At 40.1% G+C, this 23,780-nt stretch overlaps 2 protein-coding genes across 2 annotated transcripts in view; one reads left to right on the top strand and one right to left on the bottom strand.

Annotated features, from left to right (window-relative positions):
• The window catches only part of ST6GALNAC5 (ST6 N-acetylgalactosaminide alpha-2,6-sialyltransferase 5), a 69,447-nt gene extending 50,237 nt beyond the window's left edge, over nucleotides 1-19,210 (top strand). The window contains exons 3-5 of the mRNA XM_056497295.1: nucleotides 1,022-1,431; nucleotides 6,451-6,558; nucleotides 13,088-19,210. Of these exons, the coding sequence (XP_056353270.1) occupies nucleotides 1,022-1,431; nucleotides 6,451-6,558; nucleotides 13,088-13,319 (750 nt within the window). The 3' untranslated portion in view covers nucleotides 13,320-19,210. The remainder of the gene's footprint in view (nucleotides 1-1,021; nucleotides 1,432-6,450; nucleotides 6,559-13,087) is intronic.
• A 393-nt stretch (nucleotides 19,211-19,603) lies between these two features.
• The window catches only part of PIGK (phosphatidylinositol glycan anchor biosynthesis class K), a 62,918-nt gene continuing 58,741 nt past the window's right edge, over nucleotides 19,604-23,780 (bottom strand). The window contains exon 11 of the mRNA XM_056497294.1: nucleotides 19,604-20,225. Coding sequence (XP_056353269.1) covers nucleotides 20,109-20,225 — 117 coding nt within the window. The 3' untranslated portion in view covers nucleotides 19,604-20,108. The remainder of the gene's footprint in view (nucleotides 20,226-23,780) is intronic.

Below are 23,780 nucleotides of genomic sequence, written 5' to 3'. Positions count from 1 at the left end.
TTTTTTTTTTGGGGGGGGGCGGTATAGGTGGGCATTGTTTGTTTGCTTTGTTGTTGTTGTTTGTTGTTTTTCAGACACTAAGATACAAGTGCAAGATACTATTTCCTGGAGGGTTACCAAGGCACACCCTCAAACAGTCTTTATTTACCTCACAGTTTATTGTATTCTTGTTAGAAACTAGCACTTTGGGAATACTGTTAACCCTTGCCCATTTTAGTTCTCATGCTGAGCCATAGATAGTGACACGCTCCTCTATAATTGATACCTGTGGTGGTGGCATACTTCAGTAACATGATTTATCATGCATTTTCATTTTCATGAAAGCTTGTTTTACTCTTCTGCTTCCATTAGGTCAGCACTCACTGAGCAGGCACCTCCCATTCCATTTTACTGTGTAACTTTCAAAGATGACCTGACAAGATAGCAAAGGTTCAGTGCACTAACTCACTGACATGTAAAATACACAGACATTCCTGACCAGCTCTGGCTGTTGAACCATAAAGGAGGTACCAGAGCACTGCAGTGGTTGTGGCACAACTTGGGCCAGGGTATCAATCTCTTACCTTAGCAGATGTCCTGACCCCAGGGGTGTAAAAGCTATTCATACATGAACTTATGAAGACTTAGGATTTATTATTTCCTGAAAAAAAAAAAAAAAAAAAAAAGCAAAAGAATAAAAAGTAATTACAGCTCTTATAGCAAGTGGAAGAAGTACAATCCTAAGCAGTTGGGAAGAGCAGAGAAGCTGTTGTGATTTCTGTTTATGAAGCACAGTGGAAAGGAGGAGTTACACAATGGGCTTAGCTCTACATAGGAACTCTAAGGGCTGTACATCCACACCATATTCCCCCCAAACACATAAAGGTAATGGGTCCCCAGCTGTTTGGGAAGAGTGCTGGGAGAGATTTATGTACCTTGCTCTGAGGTTTTTGCTCTGAAATACGCCATGAATGTGTAAAACACACCTGTGGTGGAAGGGAAGGTGTCTGCAGCTCACTGTGAGGTGTGCATGTCTTTGCAGCCATTAAAGATGCACTGCAGGAGCTGTGCACTGGTCACCAGCTCTGGACACCTGCTGGGGAGCAGACAAGGGCACAGGATCGACCAGAGCGAGTGCGTGATACGGATGAACGACGCGCCCACGCGCGGCTACGGAAGAGACGTTGGCAACAAAACCAGCCTGCGGGTCATCGCGCACTCCAGCATCCAGAGGATCCTACGCAATCGCAACGAACTCTTAAACATGAGCCACGGCGCCGTGTTCATCTTCTGGGGCCCCAGCAGCTACATGAGGAGAGATGGCAAAGGCTTGGTCTACAACAACCTGCAGCTGATGAACCAGATTCTGCCTCAGTTAAAAGTGTACATGATTTCTCGACACAAGATGCTACAATTTGATGACCTTTTTAAACGGGAGACTGGAAAAGACAGGTGAGAACTTACATGGATACACCTGGGGATGTCACAGAGTAGTAAAATAATGCAGTTTATATGCACCAATTTCAGATCTGCTCAGAGGGACAATCTTGCCCATTAAATCCTCTGCCTCATGAGTTTTAATGTGGCATGACATGCCAAATAACATCACTGATAACATAAGTAAAAAATACGCATCAAAATGATTTGTATGGAGTGTTGCCTCATCAGCCTGGAATACCAGAGTTTATAGAGTCGAGGAGGCAGGAGCTGTTTAAATCTCACTTTGGGGTAATATACCTTAAAGTTTTTTCACTGATTTTGAAAAATTAGAATGGATAGGTTATGTTTTCTTATAGAGGAAATGCCACCATTCAGTGAATTATAATAGCTGTTTATTGAATTTAAGCATTCTTGGAACATTGCAGCTGTAAAGCTTCTTGTAAAACAAATAAACATTAGTCATACATTAGGTGCTTCAGAACAGTTCATCTTACATTTGCAACTGGAAAATGGAAAGTTATTATGATAGTTACATCTTTATGAGACTGTTTATGAGACTTGTAGGCTGATCTTCAAATCAAATTTGTAGTAAGTGACCCACTGCAGTACTTGAGTATTTTCGCATGTAATGTTTGAAAATGGGCATTCAAACCAAAGACTTCCCAGCATGAAAGGCATTTATTTTTAATGAAGTTCTATTTTTTTACTTATTAAATATGCTGCTGTAAAAATGGCACAGGGTCCCCATTTAGATACAAATGAAGAGGTAGGTTTATTGTGCAGTAACTCACAGTCAGATGTGCTACCTTACAAATACAAAATACAAAACTAAAGCTTGAGCAGGGATCGATTCTCTTGTGGACCTGAGCACAGATTTCATTTTCTGGGCTACATGAGAAAGGCAGAACCAATGTTAGAGGAAATTGTTGTATTCTCTTAGCTGAAGGCAACGTTTGCTTGGCATTTGCTGCCTTTGTCACACCCCACATGGTTTGCTTGCAGAGCTCTGTTCAGTTATAGTAGATCTGAGTTCGTGGCTGACTCAGGCTCAAACCAGATCATAGAGAAACTTGGTCAGTTTTGTAACATTAAAGGTTTTTCTCTTCATCTTCCAGTTGGTGTATTTGGGTCTCTGCCAGAACAAGAAGGATAACAAGGGGAGATACCCTGCCAGTTGTGATGTGTTTGTCTTTTTCAGAGTAAAGCACAGCGAGAAGGTGAATTAAGCATTTGAGCCCTTCAAGAAATGTGCAGAGGGTTATCTGTGTGTTAAGTATTTTCAAAGGCATGAAAGTCAACAACGCTGTAATTGCACTGTAACCTGGCCACCATGAGCCCCAGGGGGAGGCCCTGGACACAAGGAATACACCCTGCCACCTCCTTTCCTGGATTATACTTTTGGTGATCCAGGGTAGGATCATGTGCTGTCCCAGTTCTGAGAAACAGTTTCCCTCCCTGCTTCACTCTCAGAACTTCAGTTCTGCCACAGGCAGCCAGGGTCCCTTTCCTTCCCTGACACTGCCAGGATCCTGTTCTTTTTCTGACACATGCTGTGCAATTTCAGGCAAGCTGCTCTTTCTGGTTCTGCATCACCCATCCAGAGCCAGAGGCCTGTAGTCAGAGTGATGAAAGCATTTCTTTTTCTGCACAGGCATGGGGCTCAGCTCCTGAAATATTCTCAAGGCATTTTAGCCATTAAAGTCATTGTAACAAGTTTTAGTGAACTCAGTCATGGGCACCCTGAACCCCCAGTGTGAATCAAGGGCACTCAGATGCCAACAAAATTCAGCCTGAGGAACAGGCTCTGTTGATTGTAATAAACTGCAGGCTCTGCTGTGTATGAACCACTCCTTTAGAGGGCACAGACAGCATATTTGAAGGGCTAAGAAGATTAAAACGGGAGATGAAAATAAATGAATAAGGAAGATGAAAAGAAACATGGGTAGGAAATAATTTGTAAGGGAGAAAATTATTAGGGTACCTGTGGGGGCAGGAGCAGAACATCGTATAGCCCAGAATGCTGCTGTTCCCTGGGAGATTTCTGCTGAGCTCTTGACAGTAGTGCCTACCAAAAACAAAGAAGGGAGAGAGAAGCATGACTGCAAGGTTGCAATAATCAGACTATTCATTTCCGTCTTGAAAATGATGAGAAAAAAGGTAATTGGATGTATTGTGCTTTTTGGAAAAAAAATATTTTGAAATTAAAAAAAACCTTCAGAAAACATTGCCAGTTAAATAGCATGGTGAAAGACAAAGGCTGCAGAGCAATATACTTGGCATTATAAAGTAACTGTACTTGAAAATAACTTTATAATTGAATAAGGGTACATTAAGAAAATATGATTCAGAACACCAATATTATAGTAATTAGATAAAAGCAGCATAAATGAAATAACTGCAGGAAGAGTATTTCCATAGAGATTATAAATGAGATTTTGGTGGAGCAGAAAGGCCTTTAATTGTAATTTAGTGTGCACTACAGACTTATCAGCACAGTGTGTTAGTTCATCATATAAAAGAATATCTGATAATTTCCCCTAATAAGCACATGACAGTTCTTCATATTCTTTCATTACTGCTGATTAGGTATAAAAACAGTATTCTTTTGTTGGACTCTTGCTCAGATCTTTTATGAAATGCAAGACACTGTAACCCTGTTTCTGTGCTGTGTACTACAGACATGGTATTTAAAGAGGGCAGAGTAGTACTTGAATGAATTTTTGAATCTTTATTTGATTATTCAGCTTCTAAGACAGTTTAGTTATATTCAGTTGTTCTGTTTATTGGAAACACTAAATAACAGCCTAAATGTGTGTAAGCAGAAAGCAAGCTAACCCAGCAGAGATCCTAGCTGGGTGTCCTGACCTGTGCAAAGCTTTGGTCGTGGTCTGGCTGCAATTGCTCCCTTGGTTTTGGAATGGAAGTGTTGGGCACCTGGAACAGAGGACCTGTGCAAGCTCCAGAGCACTCTTAGCCTGAACATGTTCCTGAATTATCTAGTGATTTAGAGCTCAGAAACCCTCAGGTAGCAGAGAAGCAATTTTTTTAGGCTTTTCCCTATTATTCTCTTTCCTAATAATTTTGAGTCAAAAATTCTTACTTACTGTTTTATATTGTTGCTATGCCTGAAGGCCTCCATTGAGCTTATGACCCAGCTGTGACATTGTGACAAACTGCACCCCAAGCTTCAGTGCACAGTCAGAAAATAAATAAGGCCCCATAATTGGAAATAATGAGATGCTTATAACATGTCATTCTCCAAATGCTAGCTTAGCTTGAAAGCCTGTGTGTCAGGAGCAGTAAAAATGTGTTTCAGGAGTTTGTACATTACCAGGTGATCCACTAAGGACAGGACAAATTACCTAGGCTCCCCAGCATCCTCCAGGCATATTTAGTCAAAGAATTCCCTTATGTTTAGAAGTGTCTTTAAAGCAGCTGGCACAGACACCACCCCTTTCTTTTTTTTCCTGGTAGTAGTCTGATTCCCTGAGGAAATGGGAAACCTTTGTACAAGGCATTCCTCAATCTGACAGTGCTCAGAACGTCTCCTCCTACTGCCCTGTAGGTGACCTACTTGGAACCAGCTTGTTTAGCATTAGCTTGGGAAGCTGCGTGGTGGCTCCTGTCAGCTGAATTAGATGTTAGTGATTGCTGGCATTTGCTTGCAGTGCCTTTTGTGGCCTCAGGTCCCTGCTTCCAAGACTGTTTCACATCCTGCCATCACTGGGTAAACTGTAAAAGATGGCCTTGGAACTTGGACCTGGGATTCCCTGGAGAGAACCTCATGTTTTCTGCTGTGCTTTTTTTGGGGGCTGTGACAAAGTTTCACAGTTACCTGTCAGATATAGGTGTGGGGGGATGGAATTAATGTAGCTCCCATGTTAATACATTCTGGTAGAGTGCCCAGGCCCTCCCAGAGCCTGCACTTGCTGCCTCGGTGCCTCAGCTTCAGTAGGAGATGAAGGGGGAGCCTGTCCCTGTGACAGGCTGTCAGCAGGAATCTGAGCACTCTTTGGGCTGCAGGTAACACAAGCTTCAACTTCTTCCAGTGGGACTTTCCTAGCTGGGTGAGGAGCCATTAGAGAGAACTCCTGTCTTCTTCAATAGCATTTGAAGGGAGACCTTTGAGTGAACTTGTTTTCTCTGGAGCAAACACCTGACTTTCTGTGCCTCCGTGTCTAAGAGGGGTGCCAGTCCCTACAAATGCCCTTGTGACATTTCCTTGCATTTCCTTGATCCTCCCATTCCAAGAGTGCCAGCTCTCCCACAAAACTGAGCCACTGCAGAAACTTAAAAAAGGACTGGGAATTCCAGTGCATGTGCCAGGCATCCAATAACCATCATAGAACCCAGCTCTTAGAAACTAAACAGCACTGCCAAGCACAGGAGAGGAACAGGAGCCATTACTGTTGTCACTTTGGAGATGAGAACCTGTGATACAGCAGAATTTAAACACAACTTGTAAATCCCTTACATCTGTGACCAGTTACAGGGTAGTATCTCCTCATAATTATATCTCATAATTAATACTGGGATCAGTTGAGCTTCTTTTAAAGCCATGTCCCAGCCTGCAGTGAAGGCAGGGCTCCCTGCCAGCGCTGTCATTCCCATTCTAAGGCTCCCCTCAGGCAGGGATGGCACCAGGGGTGGTTCCTAGGATGAAGATTTCCCAGGCTGGCTATGGGACAGTCATAGCTGCAACCTACTAAAGAGTTTCCTACCAGGAGTCACAGTGAGGGGCTGGGAGCTTCTAGAAACCAAATCAAAATATCAGCTAAATATTAATGCTGCTGTGTCTAAAATTAATTACTGTGAGGAAAGTTTCTGCCCAGATTATTCCATTGACAGGAGGCACCAGAAAAATCATTAAAAGATGGACAAGCAAAGTAGTCTTGGTTGCCCAGTTTTCAAAGCCTTTTACAAGAATGAAGAAAATGCCAAGAAATTGCTTCAGAATGAATGAATGAATAAATAAATAAATCACAGGAATTATTTGCCAGCTTAGAAACTTAATTATGTTTTTGCTTTCAGGAAGATATCCAACACTTGGCTCAGCACGGGCTGGTTCACAATGACTATCGCGTTAGAGCTCTGTGACAGGATAAATGTTTATGGCATGGTGCCACCGGATTTCTGCAGGTAGGATTGATTTTGCAACCATTATTAGCCAGCAAAGTTAATGTTACAGATAAATACCTGAATCTTTTAATCTTTTTCCTCTGCAACAAGTCTTCAATCCTCTTAAAACAATTAGTTAAGACGTCCCATGATCTCATTTGGAAAACAACAAACAGCGTTTAATTATGTTATATAAAATATTTTAAAATTTTGTTTGTCCTGTGGGAGAATTAATCCATCTTGTTGCTTTCTTTTAGTCTCTGAATATTTATCAGCTAAAAGTAATGCAATAATTGGCATGAAATTAATCTGAAGAACGAAGTACTGGAAAACATTACTTTTAATTTGTTTTTCGAGTTCCCCCCAAATTAATAGAGGAACAGTGACTAGTTTCTAAATTGAACTTTCTGTGCAACTCAAATTAACATTATTGTACCTCTGTCACATGAATGCCCAACTCGCAGCTTCCTAAATAATCCCCACGAAACCCGTCCCCGTGAATCTGGAGCAGAGAATCAGTCCTGTAATCACCCATTTTGGGTGTGGCAGGGGTTGGGTCACTCGAGGCAGAAGCAGCACAAGTTGTATCAGTGGGGGCTGCTGTGTAAAGGAACAGCTTGTGCACGTTCTCCAGCTGGGTTGTGCCTCCAGCTGTTTTCAGGATGCAGGTCCTGGTTAAGGTTTTCCCACTATGGATCAGTGACAGGGAAAGTCTTCAGAACTTCTAGTGCTAGACCAAAATTAGGCTAGCCACAATACCAGTATGAATACAGAAATATTTGTACTACATCAGCAATCTTGATGCTGACATAAGGCTCACCTGCCCACCCAGCACCAGCCCAGCACTTACAGCCAGTGCTGATGCCATTTGTCCTGCTGGGTGACTGGGAAGAGCTGAAGCCAGTCTGGAACGAGGCCTCAGTGCAACGTTTCATCACTTGCTTAAATTTTCTATTGCAAATGTAGTGATCTCTCTCAAGTCTGGTTCTTCCAGATGCCTTTCAGGGGTAAGGAGGGCAAGGCTGCAGGGCTGGGTTAGTCACAAAGGATGGGACTGGTTTGACTTTTCTCTGAGCATTTAAAAGGGATCAGGAATCTACATTTGTCTTGGGTATGTTGTAGAAATCCCTGTAGAAATCACAGCATAAAAATGTCAACACTAAACTCCACTTTGTGAGAATTTCTACAAATTACAACAAAACACTGATGATAAATGCTGTGATGTACTGCCAGACTTCATCATGAATTCTCCGAGGAAAATAGCAAACTAGATCAGATATGCCAGACAACACAAATACCTCAGACAGCACAGCGTCTCATTCCTCTGTCATCTCAGTTGGCCAACACATACTACTTCAGTTTCTGTCAGTGGCTGGTCTGTCTTACTCCAGAAGTGGCTGTATTCCAGTGGCACATGGAAGTAATTCTTAAAATGATGATCTAAAAATACATAAGACAGCATTTCACTGCAAAACAATGTGTTATCCTGACTTTTCAGACTTTTCAGTCAGAATCGTTTAGATACTTATTAGAAAAACCCAACTCAACCAAAACAAACTGTTCTGAGAGAGACTAAAAATGTCACTGAGAACATATGAAAGGCTTTCATAGAATCAATACACCTAAATCACATGGGCTTAAATTATAACACAAGAAAGGCTGTAGATCAATCCTACCAGTGAAAGATGTAGTTGTTCTTACAGCTTGCATTAAAAAAAGTCGTAACATAAAGGTATGCACACCTGGTTGTAAAAAGGGAAAAGGTAATTTCTTAATCAAAGTTATATGAAATGTTTTTACTTCAGCTGGATTCCCCAGGTGATAAAGGGGAAAACTGTAGTTACCATGCCTGGAAGAAGCTGTCCATGAAGATCTATGAAAAGTTTCTTGCCATAAATAGAGTTAACCTTCTTAGCTGGCTCTTCAGCCATTCATTAAGAAGTTAAACAGTGCTTCCTTTCAAAGAAATAAGACAACAGAACAGAATAGCAGAAAGAAAGAAATATTCTGTAATTGTAAACCATATTTCCTGGTTTTCAGTCAGGCAGAATAAGAATCTACCATTAAAATAAAACAAATCAAAACAAAAAAGTCCCAACAAAACAACAAAAATGTGTGTGTGTTATATGGTGTGCATATCCTACTTCCTGAGCAACTAAAGAACCATTAGGATTGGAAAAAAAAAAAAACAACCAAAGAATCTTTCTGTTCAGAATTAATATCACCCAATTTATAACTTCAGCAGATAGATACCCATTCATTTTTAAGTATTAATTTATGGAATAAGTAATGAGTGTGGTGATCACTGTCATGGAACTAAATTAGTGTCACATCTGTAACGTGAAGGACACCTCAAAGGTACCATGAATCTCATGCTGTTGATTCTGCTACAAATTATTAGATTAAGGTCATTAACCAAATTGCTTTGCATGCATGCAGGAAAAATAGTCCAGTGAAGGAGTCTGGAGCACAGGCTAAAAGATTTGCCACTATTACTTGCAACAAGGTGTGTTAGATTCATTTACTTTCACTGGACACTGAGTTTCATAGCTGAACTGGATTTGGTGTCCTGATTATTATAAATTTCTGGTACTTTACAGCAAAGCTATAAATAATTTCAAACCCCTTTACTTGCTACAGATTTATGCTGTATTAAGGGTTGATGGCTTGATATTGCTTTCATGCTGTCTTGTACATTCTGTAATAAGATGAAAGCTAGTGCTTCCATGCACATTGCAAACATTTTTGTAGTGTGCACAGCTCTCACTCTTCTGTCCCAAGACAGACAAGCCATCTTGCTGTATTTTTTCCAGTGCCCAGGGATCCAATCCAAGCCTTTCCTGGATGGAAGCTCTTCCCTCTCAGAACTCCCTTTGGCAGCCCAGTGCATGCACAGGACTCACTCCTGCACTGGGACATGCAGGATTCTCCTCTTGCCTCCCTTCACCAGCAGCCTGACAGTGGTGCCCAGATACCATGACAGTTCCTGAAGGATTGCAGTGCTGCTGCTTCCCTTTGTGGGTGCTCAGCAGCAGGGCTAGGAAGGACAAGACAAGCCCTAATAAGTCTGTAGGAATTCCAGCCCCTGTCTGTGGCATTATAGGCATCAGGGACAGAAAGGCTGGTTCCCTTTCTGTAGGTCTCAGGATACTCCTGTACACAGGGAAAACTCAAGTGAGATGAACCATCTTTAACTCTTCTCCTTTTCATGGGCCTTCTGGAACTCCCAGAAATTTAAAACTCAATTCTGAGCCTTATTTTAACTAATATGAATAATTTTTGTTCCAGTTATTGAACCAGATAATTTTCCTATAAGAATCCTCATTTGACTTCCAAGCCATTTTCCATGATAATTCACCCGAAAATTGGTATTTAAAATACTTTAGTGTTTTTTTATCTCTCTCTCTTTCTCTCTCTCTCCATTTTCAGTTCCTTTAAATCAAATGCAAAGCTGCAGTTGTTGCTGGTTACATTTCCTTATGAGAGACTGTAAGCTGTATGTGAGCTAGTCCTGCTCTTCCATATGCCTCACCTCATTAGCTTAATAACAAAATGCACACATGGTTTGGAAAACAGGATTAATTATGGAGGTCAGGGAAAGGAGATCCTGGGAATAGAAGGCAAAAAAATTATCTAGAAATCTTCATGGTCCTGACACAGCACCTTACCCATCACTCAACATATAAATGACACTTTACTTACACATCAAGATATGAATTATTTTACAAAGTGTGCGAGTACCTATAGTTTTAGAAGGCTGGTTTATTATGGCTCTTCATTTCTAAGAAAAGAGGCTGACCAGAATGGGGTATGGGGTGGCCTGGTTTCCTTGCCTTGTTTCTTTTGTGCTGTACTTCCAGCTTTTGCTGTAGGTGGATACCATCTGTGGGGAAAAGTGCACTCAAGTGGCAAACAGCAGCTGACTGACAGGGGTACAAGCACTTCCATGGGTGCTGCCATGGCAGGTGATCAGGCAGGAAGTACAGGATATTGTACAGAGGAACTTCCTGAGATTCCTCCCAGCTGTGATATTAATATGCATGCAGAGTCTGACAAAATACTGATTAATGTCCAGTATCAGTCAGTGATAAAACAGCATCTGTTTTAATGTTAATAAATGAGGTGGCAAGCAATTTCCGTATAGAAATTACTCATGCATTTCATCTGCTGGTGACACAAGCTAATTGCAGAGTTAGAAGATAATGCAGCACAGTTAATTTGGGTTATGGTGTTCTCAAGCCAGAGTTCAAATCCAAAGCTTACTAGCAAGCAATGTGGGGGAATCCAGAACTCCCAGAAAATGAGAAGGTCCTCCATATGTAAATACCTTTCAGAATTCCCAATCTAAATGACAGCTTTTGGAATTTAGCCTTAAAACCTCAGTCAGATCAGCCAGCAGAGCTGCACCCAAGGCCTGAGCCCCACAGGCTGCCTGGGCTGAGCTCCTGCCTCTCTCACCTGCCAGGCTCTGTGCACCAGGTGCTTCTGGGCTCTTTCTGGTGGGATGGTGCACAGGATGCAGTGACCTGGCACAGCCTGCCAGGAGCTAAGGACATCCACTTAGGGTACACTGGTGTTAGTTCAGAGGGATGTGGAATCCCACAAAAACACCTTGCCTGGAGGTGTCAGGACCAGCAGCCTCACAGGCTCACTCTGCCCTGTTAACTGGGGCTGCAATTTTCCCAAGTCTGTTGGACATATGATTTCAACTTTACTAATTCTAACTTTAAAGCAGTAAATTTATACCAAGCAATATAGGTGTGCCATTGAGGACCCAAGAGTAAAATCCAACTTTAGTGCAAGAAGGAAGAGCAGTCTGAATGAGAGGCAGAGGCCTCTTTTTTCAGTAGTTCTTAACAAAAACACATCACATGAAAATGTATCCTATTAGATTTAGAGTAACCATATAAATTATTCATTTAAGGGACAGTAAGAGGTCCAATGTATCAAAAAATGAAAAATTAATTGAAGACTGAGTTCTAATAGTTGTAGTTTAGAAATAATAAATTTCTACATGAAGGGCAGATTTAGATTACAAATACATTTCCTGTAGGTGAGGTGATGAAGGATTTTGTTTCACTCTTATATATTCCAGTGAGAATATATTTAATAAGTTTAGAATCCATCTCATTCTAGAAATGTAATTTTATTGTTGTTCTGGTCTTATAAGATTGATAACCATGTTGTGTTACAAGGAAGCCAGATTGATCAAATTAAAACGTTAATCTAAGGCACAAATGGAAAGCAGCAGCAATATCATACATTACCTCTGCATATACAGTATGGATAATGGCAAAATAAGAAAAATTAGAAAATTGCGTAGGTGACAGAATTACATAGTAAAAATAATGACCAGCACAGACTACTGACAGATTGTGGATGCATTCAATTGAAAATGACCTTAAATATTAGCTCTTCAAAATGAAAATAATCAACTGTATATTAGAGCTGACAGCCCTGAATCTATATCAGATTTCTTGCTCTGTGCTAGGGTCCTGTTCAGCTCAGGCTCTAACACAGAGCAGCTCCAAGGCTTCACTAAATGCTGATATTGGGAAATTTTCTGCCACAGCAAAATAGCTGGTAGCAACCAGGGAGAGGTGGATACAATTGGGTTATTCTGTCTGGGACAGCTTATTCTTTTCATATTTATGACACAGAGAGTTGTGAGAGTTCCTGTCAGCCCAAAACACCCATGCCCAAAGTGAAAAACTATCGTGGGTACAGGTTAATGTAGAGATTAAAACAAAAGGAGAATGAATTGCTCTGGCTCATTATAATACAAATGCACCATTTACAGAATGTTAGATGGAAACACAGGTCAGAACTGCTAAAATGAATTTTATCCTGAGTATCTAATTGGTGTTTGGCATATCCAATGTGTCACCACAAGTCACTCTTCTCCCGCTGGGAAATGTGAACAGGTTTGCAAGGTCAGACGGATGCTATGGGTGAACTGTTTCAATTTTTAGCTTAGATACATGAAAGCTGCTGTTGTAAAATAAAGAACTCATTTGTGCATCAGACATTTGATTAAAAAGCCAGCAGCAGCAGCAGCCTGTACCACTGACCTGGAGTGCAGACACTCATTGAAGTTGTGCTCTCGGAACCTCGCGCAGCGTGATGGGAACGTTCAGCTGAGCTGATGTGACACAGATAATCACCTCCACCTATATCTTCTCTTTCTTCCCCAGTTCAGTAAATACCTCTGAAAGACCTTGTACAAATTGCAATCTGTATTTAAATCTTTTTAAGCAGTTTACTTCAAATTTCATAGCAGTAACACAGCCCTGCAGCACTCTCCCTTGTTTCCGAGCTACTGCTGTCCTTCATTTAACTGGGAGGAATAGGATTAAAGGACAGCAAAAGAAAAAACAAAGAAAACACCTTTGCCCCATTCTGATGTATTAGATATGCAAGAAAAAAAACAGCTACATAGTTTAACTGGGAGAAAAAATAGATTTGAGTCCATCAGTTCATTAAAGATAGCATCTTTTCAATCAACAAAAAAGAACATCTTGGGCTTCCATCTATTTTCTTTTTTCCACAGGGATCCTAATCATCTTTCAGTACCTTATCACTACTACGAACCTCTGGGGCCAGACGAGTGCACCATGTACCTCTCCCACGAGCGGGGCCGCAAGGGCAGCCACCACCGCTTCATCACCGAGAAGCGCGTCTTCGAGAGCTGGGCTCGGACATTCGACATCCGCTTCTTCCAGCCCGACTGGAAGCCGGAGCCGCTGCCCGTCACCCAGCCCGCGCTGAGCCCGCTGGCCTGAGCCACTGCCAGCCTGGGGACCCGGCGGCAGCCTGAGAGGGCAGCAGGGGCAGGAAGGTGGCCTGAGCAGCAGCACACAGCAAGAGAACTTTCTGTTAAACTGTATGAACCCAGTCTGTCTGTCGCCTTTTGGGGCCGTCTGACTTCCTGTGTGTGTTTGTGATTCGTGAAACACAGCCTGAGTGTCATTAAGGGATGGTTAATTCATTATGGCTTTTCTAAGTCCGATGCCACTGAATTTTCATAGTGAAAAACTTTCTGTATTTATTTAATGGAGGTTTTTATGCAACCTAGGCCAGTATTTTTCTAATTCACACTTACGTGGTTGTTTATCTTTCATAATATTTTAAATCCAAAATTAATATTGCTGATGGTTTGAAAGGCCTAGATTTTTATTTATAAAACTTATTTGAAATATATAATTCTATATAGCATGTAATTAATATTTGATCGGGAAATGTTGGATTTCTTCTAAGAAATTTGGGCTCTGTTCCAGCCTAAAGCCTTTAACAGCAAGAGTGGTCCCATGTGCAGATCCAGCTCACTTTACATCCTGACATCCTACGTTAATATGAAAATGGTAGTGAAAATTCTGTTTGATATTAATGTGCATTTGCTGCCGTGCTATCAAGCTGCTGTTTTTTAAATAGGAGTGGGAGGAAGGAGGGCAAACAAAATCTATCCAAAAAAAGCCAAACCCCCCACTGGCCATGGCAGCAGCTTCTCAGTGAAGGCAAGCTAAGGCTGGGGGGCTTGTGTTCTGTTTTGCCTCTTGTATTCCCACAAGAGGCTGCCAGCAACCCTCCCAAGGCAACAGACTACAAACCAGGCCACAGCTGCTCAACACCATGAGACCAAATTTCTGGAATGAAGAAGGTAAACTACTACAATACCAGTCATAGTAGCCAGAAAGATCACAGCACTGCACCTGCAAAAAGTCTCTGCCTTCCACTGTAGCAAGATCATCACTGATCTCAAAGATTCTGGATCACACTGAAGCTGGGATGTAAAAAGCCTTCCATGAGTACAAAATTGTCCTCCTGAAAGGAGCAAACTTAAACTCTGCTTTTTTTTCCATGAAGTACCTGTATGTGCATGGTGAGTCCCTGCAAGACAAAGGGGAAGGACAATGCTCATGCTGTGTATGGAACCTCACAGTAGAAATTACTGGGTTACATGTGGCTTGTGAATAAAGAAGATTTCAGTTACAGTATTACTTTTCCTTTTGCTTCACAAATATCAAATCTGAATTTTTTTTCAAGGTAATCAGTAACTATTGCATGAAACATACCTCAGGTGATGAAAGGTGTCTCTCATTAGACAAGTGCAAAAGCTAGAACAAAGATACTACCTTTAAACACCTAAATCCAAGATGAACCTCAGAGGCGAGACACAGAACTGGGACCAAACACTCCAACTTAAACCCCCTTATAACCCATAGTCTTCCTCTTTCCAAAACTGGACAGCAATAGCTGCAGCTGCCCCACAGATACCCTGATTCTCTGGGGACAAAGTGAACTGTCCTGGCAGGGGCAAACTGGTGTCACCTCTGTAACACTGCCTGGACCTGAAGAGAAGTCTCCAAGAGCCACTGTCCTGCTGCAGCCCTGCCCTCTATCAAAAAGTAAGAATCTCTAATGTACTTTGCCTTAAAAGCTTTATTTTGGTGTTCTTCCTGGTACACTCAGCCTACAAACTGAATGCCAAGTGCTTGTTACCTTTCTCTTGTCAGCTGGTGTTAAACTCTCCTTCTTTCACTGATGGTGTTTTATTCCTTCCACTTGATTTCACTGCATTCTATAAAAACCACAATGGATTTTGAACTAATGGCAGTTTGAACATCCCTTTCAACATGTGTACTGGGGTATGTATCCAGCAAATATTGCTCCAGTTGATGAAATCTGTCAAACTGATTTGCAGATAATTTCTAATGTGACTGCAAGACATGGTACAGATCACAGTAGGTTCTCTGATGCTACCGTCCCTGTTTTATTACTGATACAATAATAAAAAGATCTTGTCATTTTAAACTAGAGCTCTTTAGTTTTTCCATCAGTCAAGGGCTGCAAGATGTGTATGCTACATGTTTAGCTATGTTATTGTTAAAAACAGATCATTTAAAGATAGAGTTCACTGGTCTACTTCTAGTATTCTATAAAAACAGAGACTTGCCAGACCCCATTGTGTTCCACAGGCTTGTTCCCTGTCTGCAAGACTGCTCAGTGTCAAGTAGATATGGGGAAGCATTAAGAATATGAAGAAACATGGAATAAACACTAAATCTCTTAACAAAGCCAAGCATGTAGTTCATCCAAGTTCATCCAAGGAACTCATTCCTTACTCGGTTTCTGTTAATAACTGTGTGTTCTTACTACCCTCATACACACATTTTAAACAAAACAAACCCAAACTCACTTTAGTCTCATCAACCTCCTGTGAAGTTTCAGCAAGGTCCCCCATCTAATTACAAAAAGTATGAAGGAGTATTTTCTAAGTCACACCTGTATATATATAAAGGAATTTTATGAAGCCAAGGAGACAGCAAGTTTTAAACAGATCACACAGATTCACATGGAACATAAACTGAATCCAAAAAGCAAGTTATAAGAGTGCAAAAGAAATGTAAATAACTGTTGAAGCACTGCAATTTTAATTAACAAATCACTGATGTATTTCTCTATAAATGCACCATTTTTGAACTACAGAATCCTGCTGCATTTCAGCCTGATGTAAGGTTTTATGGCCTAGTTATAAACCAAACAGACTTATGACAGAAAATGCTGTCAGCCCTAGGGATAAGGAATACAGACTAGGCAGTGCTGCCATTCTCTGCTTTATGCTGTCATCTCACACTCTTCACTATAATTTGATCAATTCATGATCTGCAGTGCATCATTTCACATATTAAAAGCTGTTGCAAAACAGTGTTTACAGACATCAGCAATTTCAAGATCTGTGTTAGTTTAGTTCTGAATTCCTTGCATACCTTTAGGCTTTTACACTTGCCTTTGTCAGAGGAGATATTTTTCATCTTGAAGAACTGTAGCTCTTATGCCGTGATATGTGCAACTGAAATTGAGAATGATAAAGAAAACATCTCCACAACTAAGAACAGAAAAGTACCACAGCTGCTTTGTGTTCTGTTGGCTCAGTGGTGACAGCACCATGGTACAAAATAAAACCATGATCTATGTGGAGAAACCTTGCACCCAAAGTACTAAAGACCTCAGAAAGTTAACACTTGGCTCCATCCAGCAGAACACACAGTGGTGCTGCCACATACAGTAAACTAATAAAATATTTCTGGAGCTGCTTACCAACTGAAAGGAAATACCCTCCACTCTCTAGAAGAGACACACCATCACTAATAATGTTTGTACAGATACCTGTGAACAGCCTCTGGTATTTGCTTATGCCAAGAGAACAGCATTTCATCTTAACAGTCATTAAAGATGAAAACACTCAGCTGGCATAAACCAAGAAACACTGATTGTCTCCCCCTGCTCAGGTTTCTTTCTCCACTCATTATTTGTAGGAACCTCACTTTTCAGTCTGTGACAGAAGCACAGCTTAGTCACACATTGTGTCATCCTTTGAGCCTGGTCACAGGCACTCCAGGGGACAGGAGAGCACCTGGATGTGAGTACAACCCTACTGGGGACCTACTTTTTTTTCATTCAATAATAAAAATGCATTTTAAGATGTGATCCTGAAAGAGAGTTGAAAAACTGAAATGACCAACATCTATTTTTATCATCCATGAGTGTTCTGAACAGTATCTTAAAACCCCACTGCAGGAGCTGTCAATGCAGTTCCACAGTACAGGGTGCAGACATGAATACACTGAGTTTTTCAGTCATGGGCACACTTGCTTCACAGACCTGTCCAAGCAGAGTCACAAAATGGTGACATTCAATTCTGCTCAAAAAGTTCCCATGCAAAGAAACATCAAGAAACTGCCATCTGGCTTGTCTTCTGGATTCCATTAAAAAGATCATCTGTGCACCTTGGAGGAAGCATCTATACTGCAAAGCACACTGGGCCTGCAGAACACAAATGGTTTGTGACTGAGGATGGCATAGCTGGCTCCCAGAACCCACATTCCAAACTGAACTTGATGGCCTCCCTGGGAAAATGAAAAGATTACTAACCTTAAATAAAAAATAAATATACATCACACATTTACAGACAATTCTGTAACATTCCTGTACTTGCTTTCAGACTGTAAGTGTTCAAGGAATAAAAGCTATCACAGCATAGGAAATACTGTCTCATAGGTGTAGCATAAGACAACTTTATGGTGTCTGAGAATGATCCATTTCAACTCCTCACTTCTGTGCATACAAAAATGTTAAAATGCCTGAAGCATAGTTTGCTGCTTTCCAGTCAAACTGTTGTTCTCACTTCAATTTAATCACCTTCACATGCATAGTGCCTCTATTCATAAATTGCATTTTAATAACCCACCTAATTGCCTCCTTTTCCCTAAGCAGATAAGCTTTTAAAAAGACAGAATCTTTGGTATCTTCTGCTACTGGCAAAATTCAGCTGAGCTCTGTAGATGTTTCTACTGCTTCCTGCAAAAGGTGGCTGAAAGAGGGAAAGAGAAAAATTGAATAAGGCCTGAGGAGTCCAAATAAGTGTAACTGCAACTGAAGCAAGGCACAAAGCTCTATCAACTTCACTTTATACACTTTTTAAAGTGTGGAAAAACTTGCATATAAAATAAATATTTTATTAAAATATTTAGAACAATTGAAAAATAGTTGATTAGGAAAGGAAAGCTAAGCAAATCTTCTATGGAATTCTGTAGGATTAATCTCTATACTGGGTCTATACATTTCTAAATGGTCTATGCACAGCAGATTTTACTTATGTATTAGAAATTGCTCAGGGGGACAAAAAGGGTTTTCTGATTTTATGAAAAGTCACCATTATATCAGATCTTGGGTATGAAGTCATTGCTTTTGAAGGACATTATCCAAAAAAACAACCCCCAAACCCAAAACACTGTGAATAGGTTCAGACATCCAGCACCAGGAATGCTGCTCAGACCCATCCCACAGAGTGCTTATTTCCCATAAATTGCATTGCTGTTAGCAGGGAGGATCTGTGCACTGGTTACATAAAAGCTTCTGATCAGCACAGTGGGAAGACATGCCCAGTATTATCTAGCCCACAATATCAGTTTACAGAGTTACAGGGACAGTAGGAATGCTTTAGTTTTAATCCCTACTCCTGGGCCTTAAGCCTCTGCTACTGAAAACAATTCCAGCTCTTCACCAAGACATGCCATGAAGAGTTGGAGTAGGCAAATGTTTACCTTCCCATAATGGATCAATTTGTACCTTCAACATCTCCAGGCCTAGTAAATTTTTGGAGATAAAAACCCAAGGCTTTAGTTCTTGAGCTGTTTTCCCTGTTCTGTGGAAGCCTCAGTGGCTCCTCCACAGCCCTCCCAGGCTCTGACAGCTCACCTCCTCTCACCTGAGGCTGGGATGCCACAATCACACTGGAAGAGAAGAAAAGAAAAAAGAACAAAAATGTTTATGCACTCTGATTTGTATGTGCAATAGGAAATGCTCAGAACCATATTCTAAGAAAAATACATCGACTCTAATATTATGTGTGATTATAAATAATTCCTAATAACTTCTAGAGCTATGTGCCTAGTACTTACACCATGGCTGCATCAGGTAAGCTTTGTTTTGATTAAGGTAGAGAACAAGTTCCAAAAGCACAGGGCAAAAGCTTCTCCTCACTGACAGATGTGTTTCTACACAGGCACAGATTTGCTCTTCTTTTTACAAATACCACTATATTATACAGACAAAACACTTTTAGCACACATTCATCAGTAAATGTCCAGGAAGAACAAATCAATATGTCAAACCAGAATTTATAAAAAACAGGCAACAAAATGAAACATTTTCTAAGGGCTCAGAAACTACAGAATACAATGGAACAATTTAAAATGTTTCACATCCTTATGCCAGAGCTGATTTTCTTCAGTGCAAAAATCCAGTGCACTGAAAATTCTGAAAGCATCCAAGCCCATATTGTATGCAGTGAAAATACAACACCTATGAAGGGTTTCTAATGGACATGGTGAAGTCCTTTCATGTTTTTCTGGCTGCCTTTTAAAGTAGATTCAGCAAGGTCATAATTTTCTTTTCACTTTCACCAACTCACAGAATTCTAGACTCAAAACTGCCTAAGGTGAAAGGATTGATCTAAGGGTTGCATTTGACAGGGAAGAAAAAAGAATACTAAAAAAGAAATCAATATATTCCAGAGTATTTTTATTTTTGTGAAGAAAGCTTCCAATATGCCATGCCAAAATCTGCAAAGTGGGTCAAGTTTTTATTGACAAAATGACATTTTAAATGACATCCTCCACAATGTCCAGTTCTTTAGTAATAGGTGACTTCTTCTAAGATGTACTTCAAAGTACAGTGGAAAGAATTTGCTCATTTACAATCCAGAAGCAATCACAGAAATCCTGTTACTGGGTTTAGGTCCTGCCCTTTATAAAGTTTAACCAGAAGGAAAAAACGCTCAGAAAACCATTAAAATATGTTTAAATCAAGACAAAGTGAAATAACAGTAACATTAAAACCGTTTGTTAGAATCTTCCCAGAAAAAGGGGCAACAGAGATGGCTTCAAAAGAACCTTTAGAAGGGAGATGTAAACAGTGTTTCAACACAAGCATAATCCACATGCAGGGAACACAGGTGATTCCCAAGAACCCAAAGCAGCAGCCAATGCAAGTATCTTGTTTGTTCCAGTTCAGAAGACATGTTTCATGTGCTTGATTCCATATGTTTTGAAGAAAACCATGATGATCAATGCCCAGAGTCCTAAAATAAATCCTCCTGGAGGATGCCAATCCTTTTGTTTTGGTTTCTGTAAAAAGAAAAAAGAGAAAAAAAAAATTGTACTTAATTCTCTCAAGAGACAATGCATTGTTTTTTTCAAGTGCAAAAAAATAATCCTTGATTATTTTTGAACAAAATACCAATAAGCTGTATTTCTTCATGAAGTAGAAGCATCTTTGTGATGTGATGGGAAGCTAATGGGAGGCAAGTTCCCACTCAAGCAAGGAGGGAAAGTACCAAAAAAAGGCCTCTGGAACTGTGCCTGAGACACCTGAGGCACCATTCTGCCTGTGTGAATTGGTATCATGGGATGTTCCAACTCATTTGTTTGGACAGATTTTCTTATATTTGGTCTCATATTAATACAAGAGAAGAATTCTCCAAGCATGAAAAACAGCTCCTACAAGTGAAAATGTGAAAGAAGTGAGTGTTGTTTTTCCACTACCTGTTTTCTACAGCTGCTTTTGTACTCAGAATTATGTGAATAAATGTATATCTGACCACATAACAAGCAAAGACTCATCATTACAGCAATATCATAAAACAAAATAGGATTGTTTTCAATGTCAATCACATTTCCCAGGGGCCTCATTGAGTCTAACTGCCTTTCCCTAATGTAGAAATGCACTCTGCAATTCAAAATTCTGTCCCTCTTCAACAAATTTTTCATCTTCAGTAAAACATCATACACTGCAATTGAAGGCCTTTTCTGTCTCACACGTAGCAGCTAGACAAGATAAAACTTGCCTGTCTTCTTCCTCCCCTTATTAAGCCAAAAATTCAGATACTCCACAGTCAGAGAATAGAGAAATGGATTGCAGAAGATAAGAGCTGCCATGGACCCCAAGATCTGTCTCTGGGGCAAAAAATAAGGTGACTATATGAATGCAAAATTTTAGTTAAGACTATCACGACAAAAATATCAGAATTATAGTATTTAGAAGTATAACCCAGTCCCTCAGGCCTGTGCCTGCTCTTGCCCTCAGCAGGTAGGTTTTACAGATCTTCTAGCTAGACAGGGATGATTTACTATTATGATAATAAATACTGAAGCGCTTGCTGAGATTTTTATTCCTGCCTTGCTGAAAGATTTGCACCATTTTGTCCTTGTGCAGAATGAGACACAAGGGGCACAGACCATTTTGGTTTTGTTGCATTTAAGTCAAATTTAAAATTCTCTTTCTGCAAAGAGAATAACTGTTATAAAAGATGTTGCTGTTTTAATTTCAGCATCAATCCACACAGAGAAGCTTGTTGTTCTCTGCTAAATGTACCAGGGAGGCTGGTGAACTTTAATGCAAGAAGGAACAGTTTGCAGTGTCTGTTCTTTCAAAACAGCTTTCCCATCAACAAAAAACAACGTTTGTTGATTGCTCAACTCCCACATTATAAACCACACACTCTTAGCTTTGGGATTTTTCTGTAAGTACTGTGCTGACAATTAAAAAGTAGAACAAATAGTCACATCACCTGAGACACCCAAAGAACTTGGTGGTCTGAAATATTAATGATTTTGCTCTGATACAGGAATCACAAAACCAGCATTATAAATTACATCAACCACAACAAAACCAAAGATGTGAGCAGAGCAGGTGTCTCTGTATGCAAAGCACTGAGTTCCCTGAGCAGCGCTCGTCAGCTGCAGCGAGTGCTGCTGGTGATCTGCCACCTCGCTGATACTCACAACTGCACATCTCCACATAAACATCTCTGAAAACCAACTCTGCCTGTTCAAAGGCTGCCAGCACACCTCGCTTCTGAGAGTAACAGCACATGACACTTCTCCACACAAAGGGACTTTCTTGTTTAAATCCTCCTAATTAACCCGTAACTTCGTATGCATATTGCAGTGCCTGTTCCATCCATCTCTTTGTACTATCAATCTTTCCCTTCTTGGATCTCAGACAAGTATCTTACCACAAAGTGGCACCTGACCCTTCAAGACAAATGACTTCAATTTGCAGCCAGTGACACTAAAAGCCTCTCTTTCCTATTTTGTATAGAACACGTAATTTAATTTCTTTAAAGAATTTATATGAATAAATATTTATAAGGTGATCTATGAGTATGGTTTTACATTTTGTCATGTCTTGTACTGAAGTCTCCATGGAATTGTGCAAAGGAAGAGAGGCCAGTGCAGCAGTGGCTCTGCACTGGGAAATCAAGGACATATATATAGTCAGTTTAAAGTCATGGGATGCAATGTTAAAATGTAAAGGATTAAAAACATGAAGGCATGACAAAAATTATATGAGGCTGTACAAGAGCTACATACTCAGTAATCTTAAAAATAAATTATCCTAATAAGATTTACAGACCCAGAAACTGAAATCTACATGTAAATATTAAACCACAATAAAAGGGCAAAAATATACAACTCTGTTGAATATCTGTAAGTCAATATCTCTAAATGGTTAATTGAGCATGAAATCATACTGAAATAGGCCAGTATTTTCCATGAGGATATCAAAACCTTATGAATATCTAAAATGGGATTACACAGATTCACATTTAAACCAACAAAGTATACCTGTAAGAGCTGAAATACCTAATTTTGTTTAAATTAACTTGCTTATAGATTCCCAAGAGGTTTCACCACTAAATGAAAAATATAATTAGTTGTCAAACTAACAAGTTCATCTTTCTAAAATCCTAAAAATACAATGCAGAAAGCATCAATTCCAGCCCCCAGCAGCCCCAGAGCTGTCTGAGCCAAGGAGGGATGGGATCCCTCCCAAAACCACACCAGTGCCTCACCCATGCTGCTGCAGAAGCTGCTGTGGCTATTTTGTGTAGACAGAAGAAGAAGAGTCACAGAGATTTCTCCTAATGGGAAACACTATTATAGTAAGAAAGAATTCACTTCAATAGCAAATGAAAATTCATTTTAGATCCACATATTGGAAAAAAGTTTAGAAAAGCCAGAATTTCTTTCTGTGCTTATACCAGCTCTGTGGCCAAAAGCCTAGATAAACTATCTCTTTATAACAATTTTAGGATTGATCAGAATGCATTAATGGAAGTAAAGTTTTTCACAGATTAAAAAAAAAATCAGTAGTTCTCCTATGACTATTGCCTAGCTCAGAATCTTATTTCAGCAAATTTCTGTGAGATTCAGGCAATTTTTACATGCCAGGCATTTTCTCACTTGCAAGAAAATGCTAAATGGGCCAAACCCATGTTAAGTGTCACCATTATTTTGATCTGCAATTTATAATCTATCCTTATTATGTTCCAAATTGATGTGAAAATGTGTACTACAGACCAGTAGCACTATCTACAAATTACACAAAACTTGTTCATATTTGGGACTGCTCTGGAGGAGCAGAGGCAACACTCTTTTTGCCCAAGTTATTCAGAATTTCATTGTAGTACCCACCCAAGAACCACTTCTGTAACTGGCATATTTAGGTATTGTGATTTACACCACAACACAATGCCACTACAAACACACTCTTTATTCCTACAATAACAGTAGTGACACAGGTGAAATGCACATTCAGAATGGTACAATCTGTCATGAACAAATACATTTAGCAGCTTAAGGACTAGTCATTATGGAATTGCAGGAGATTCCAAATTA

Source organism: Oenanthe melanoleuca, chromosome 8, assembly GCF_029582105.1.
Source record: "Oenanthe melanoleuca isolate GR-GAL-2019-014 chromosome 8, OMel1.0, whole genome shotgun sequence".
In the NCBI taxonomy this organism is placed as follows: Eukaryota; Metazoa; Chordata; class Aves; order Passeriformes; family Muscicapidae; genus Oenanthe; species Oenanthe melanoleuca.
Note: the sequence above shows the minus strand (reverse complement) of the source record. Positions and strands in the feature narration are given on the sequence as shown.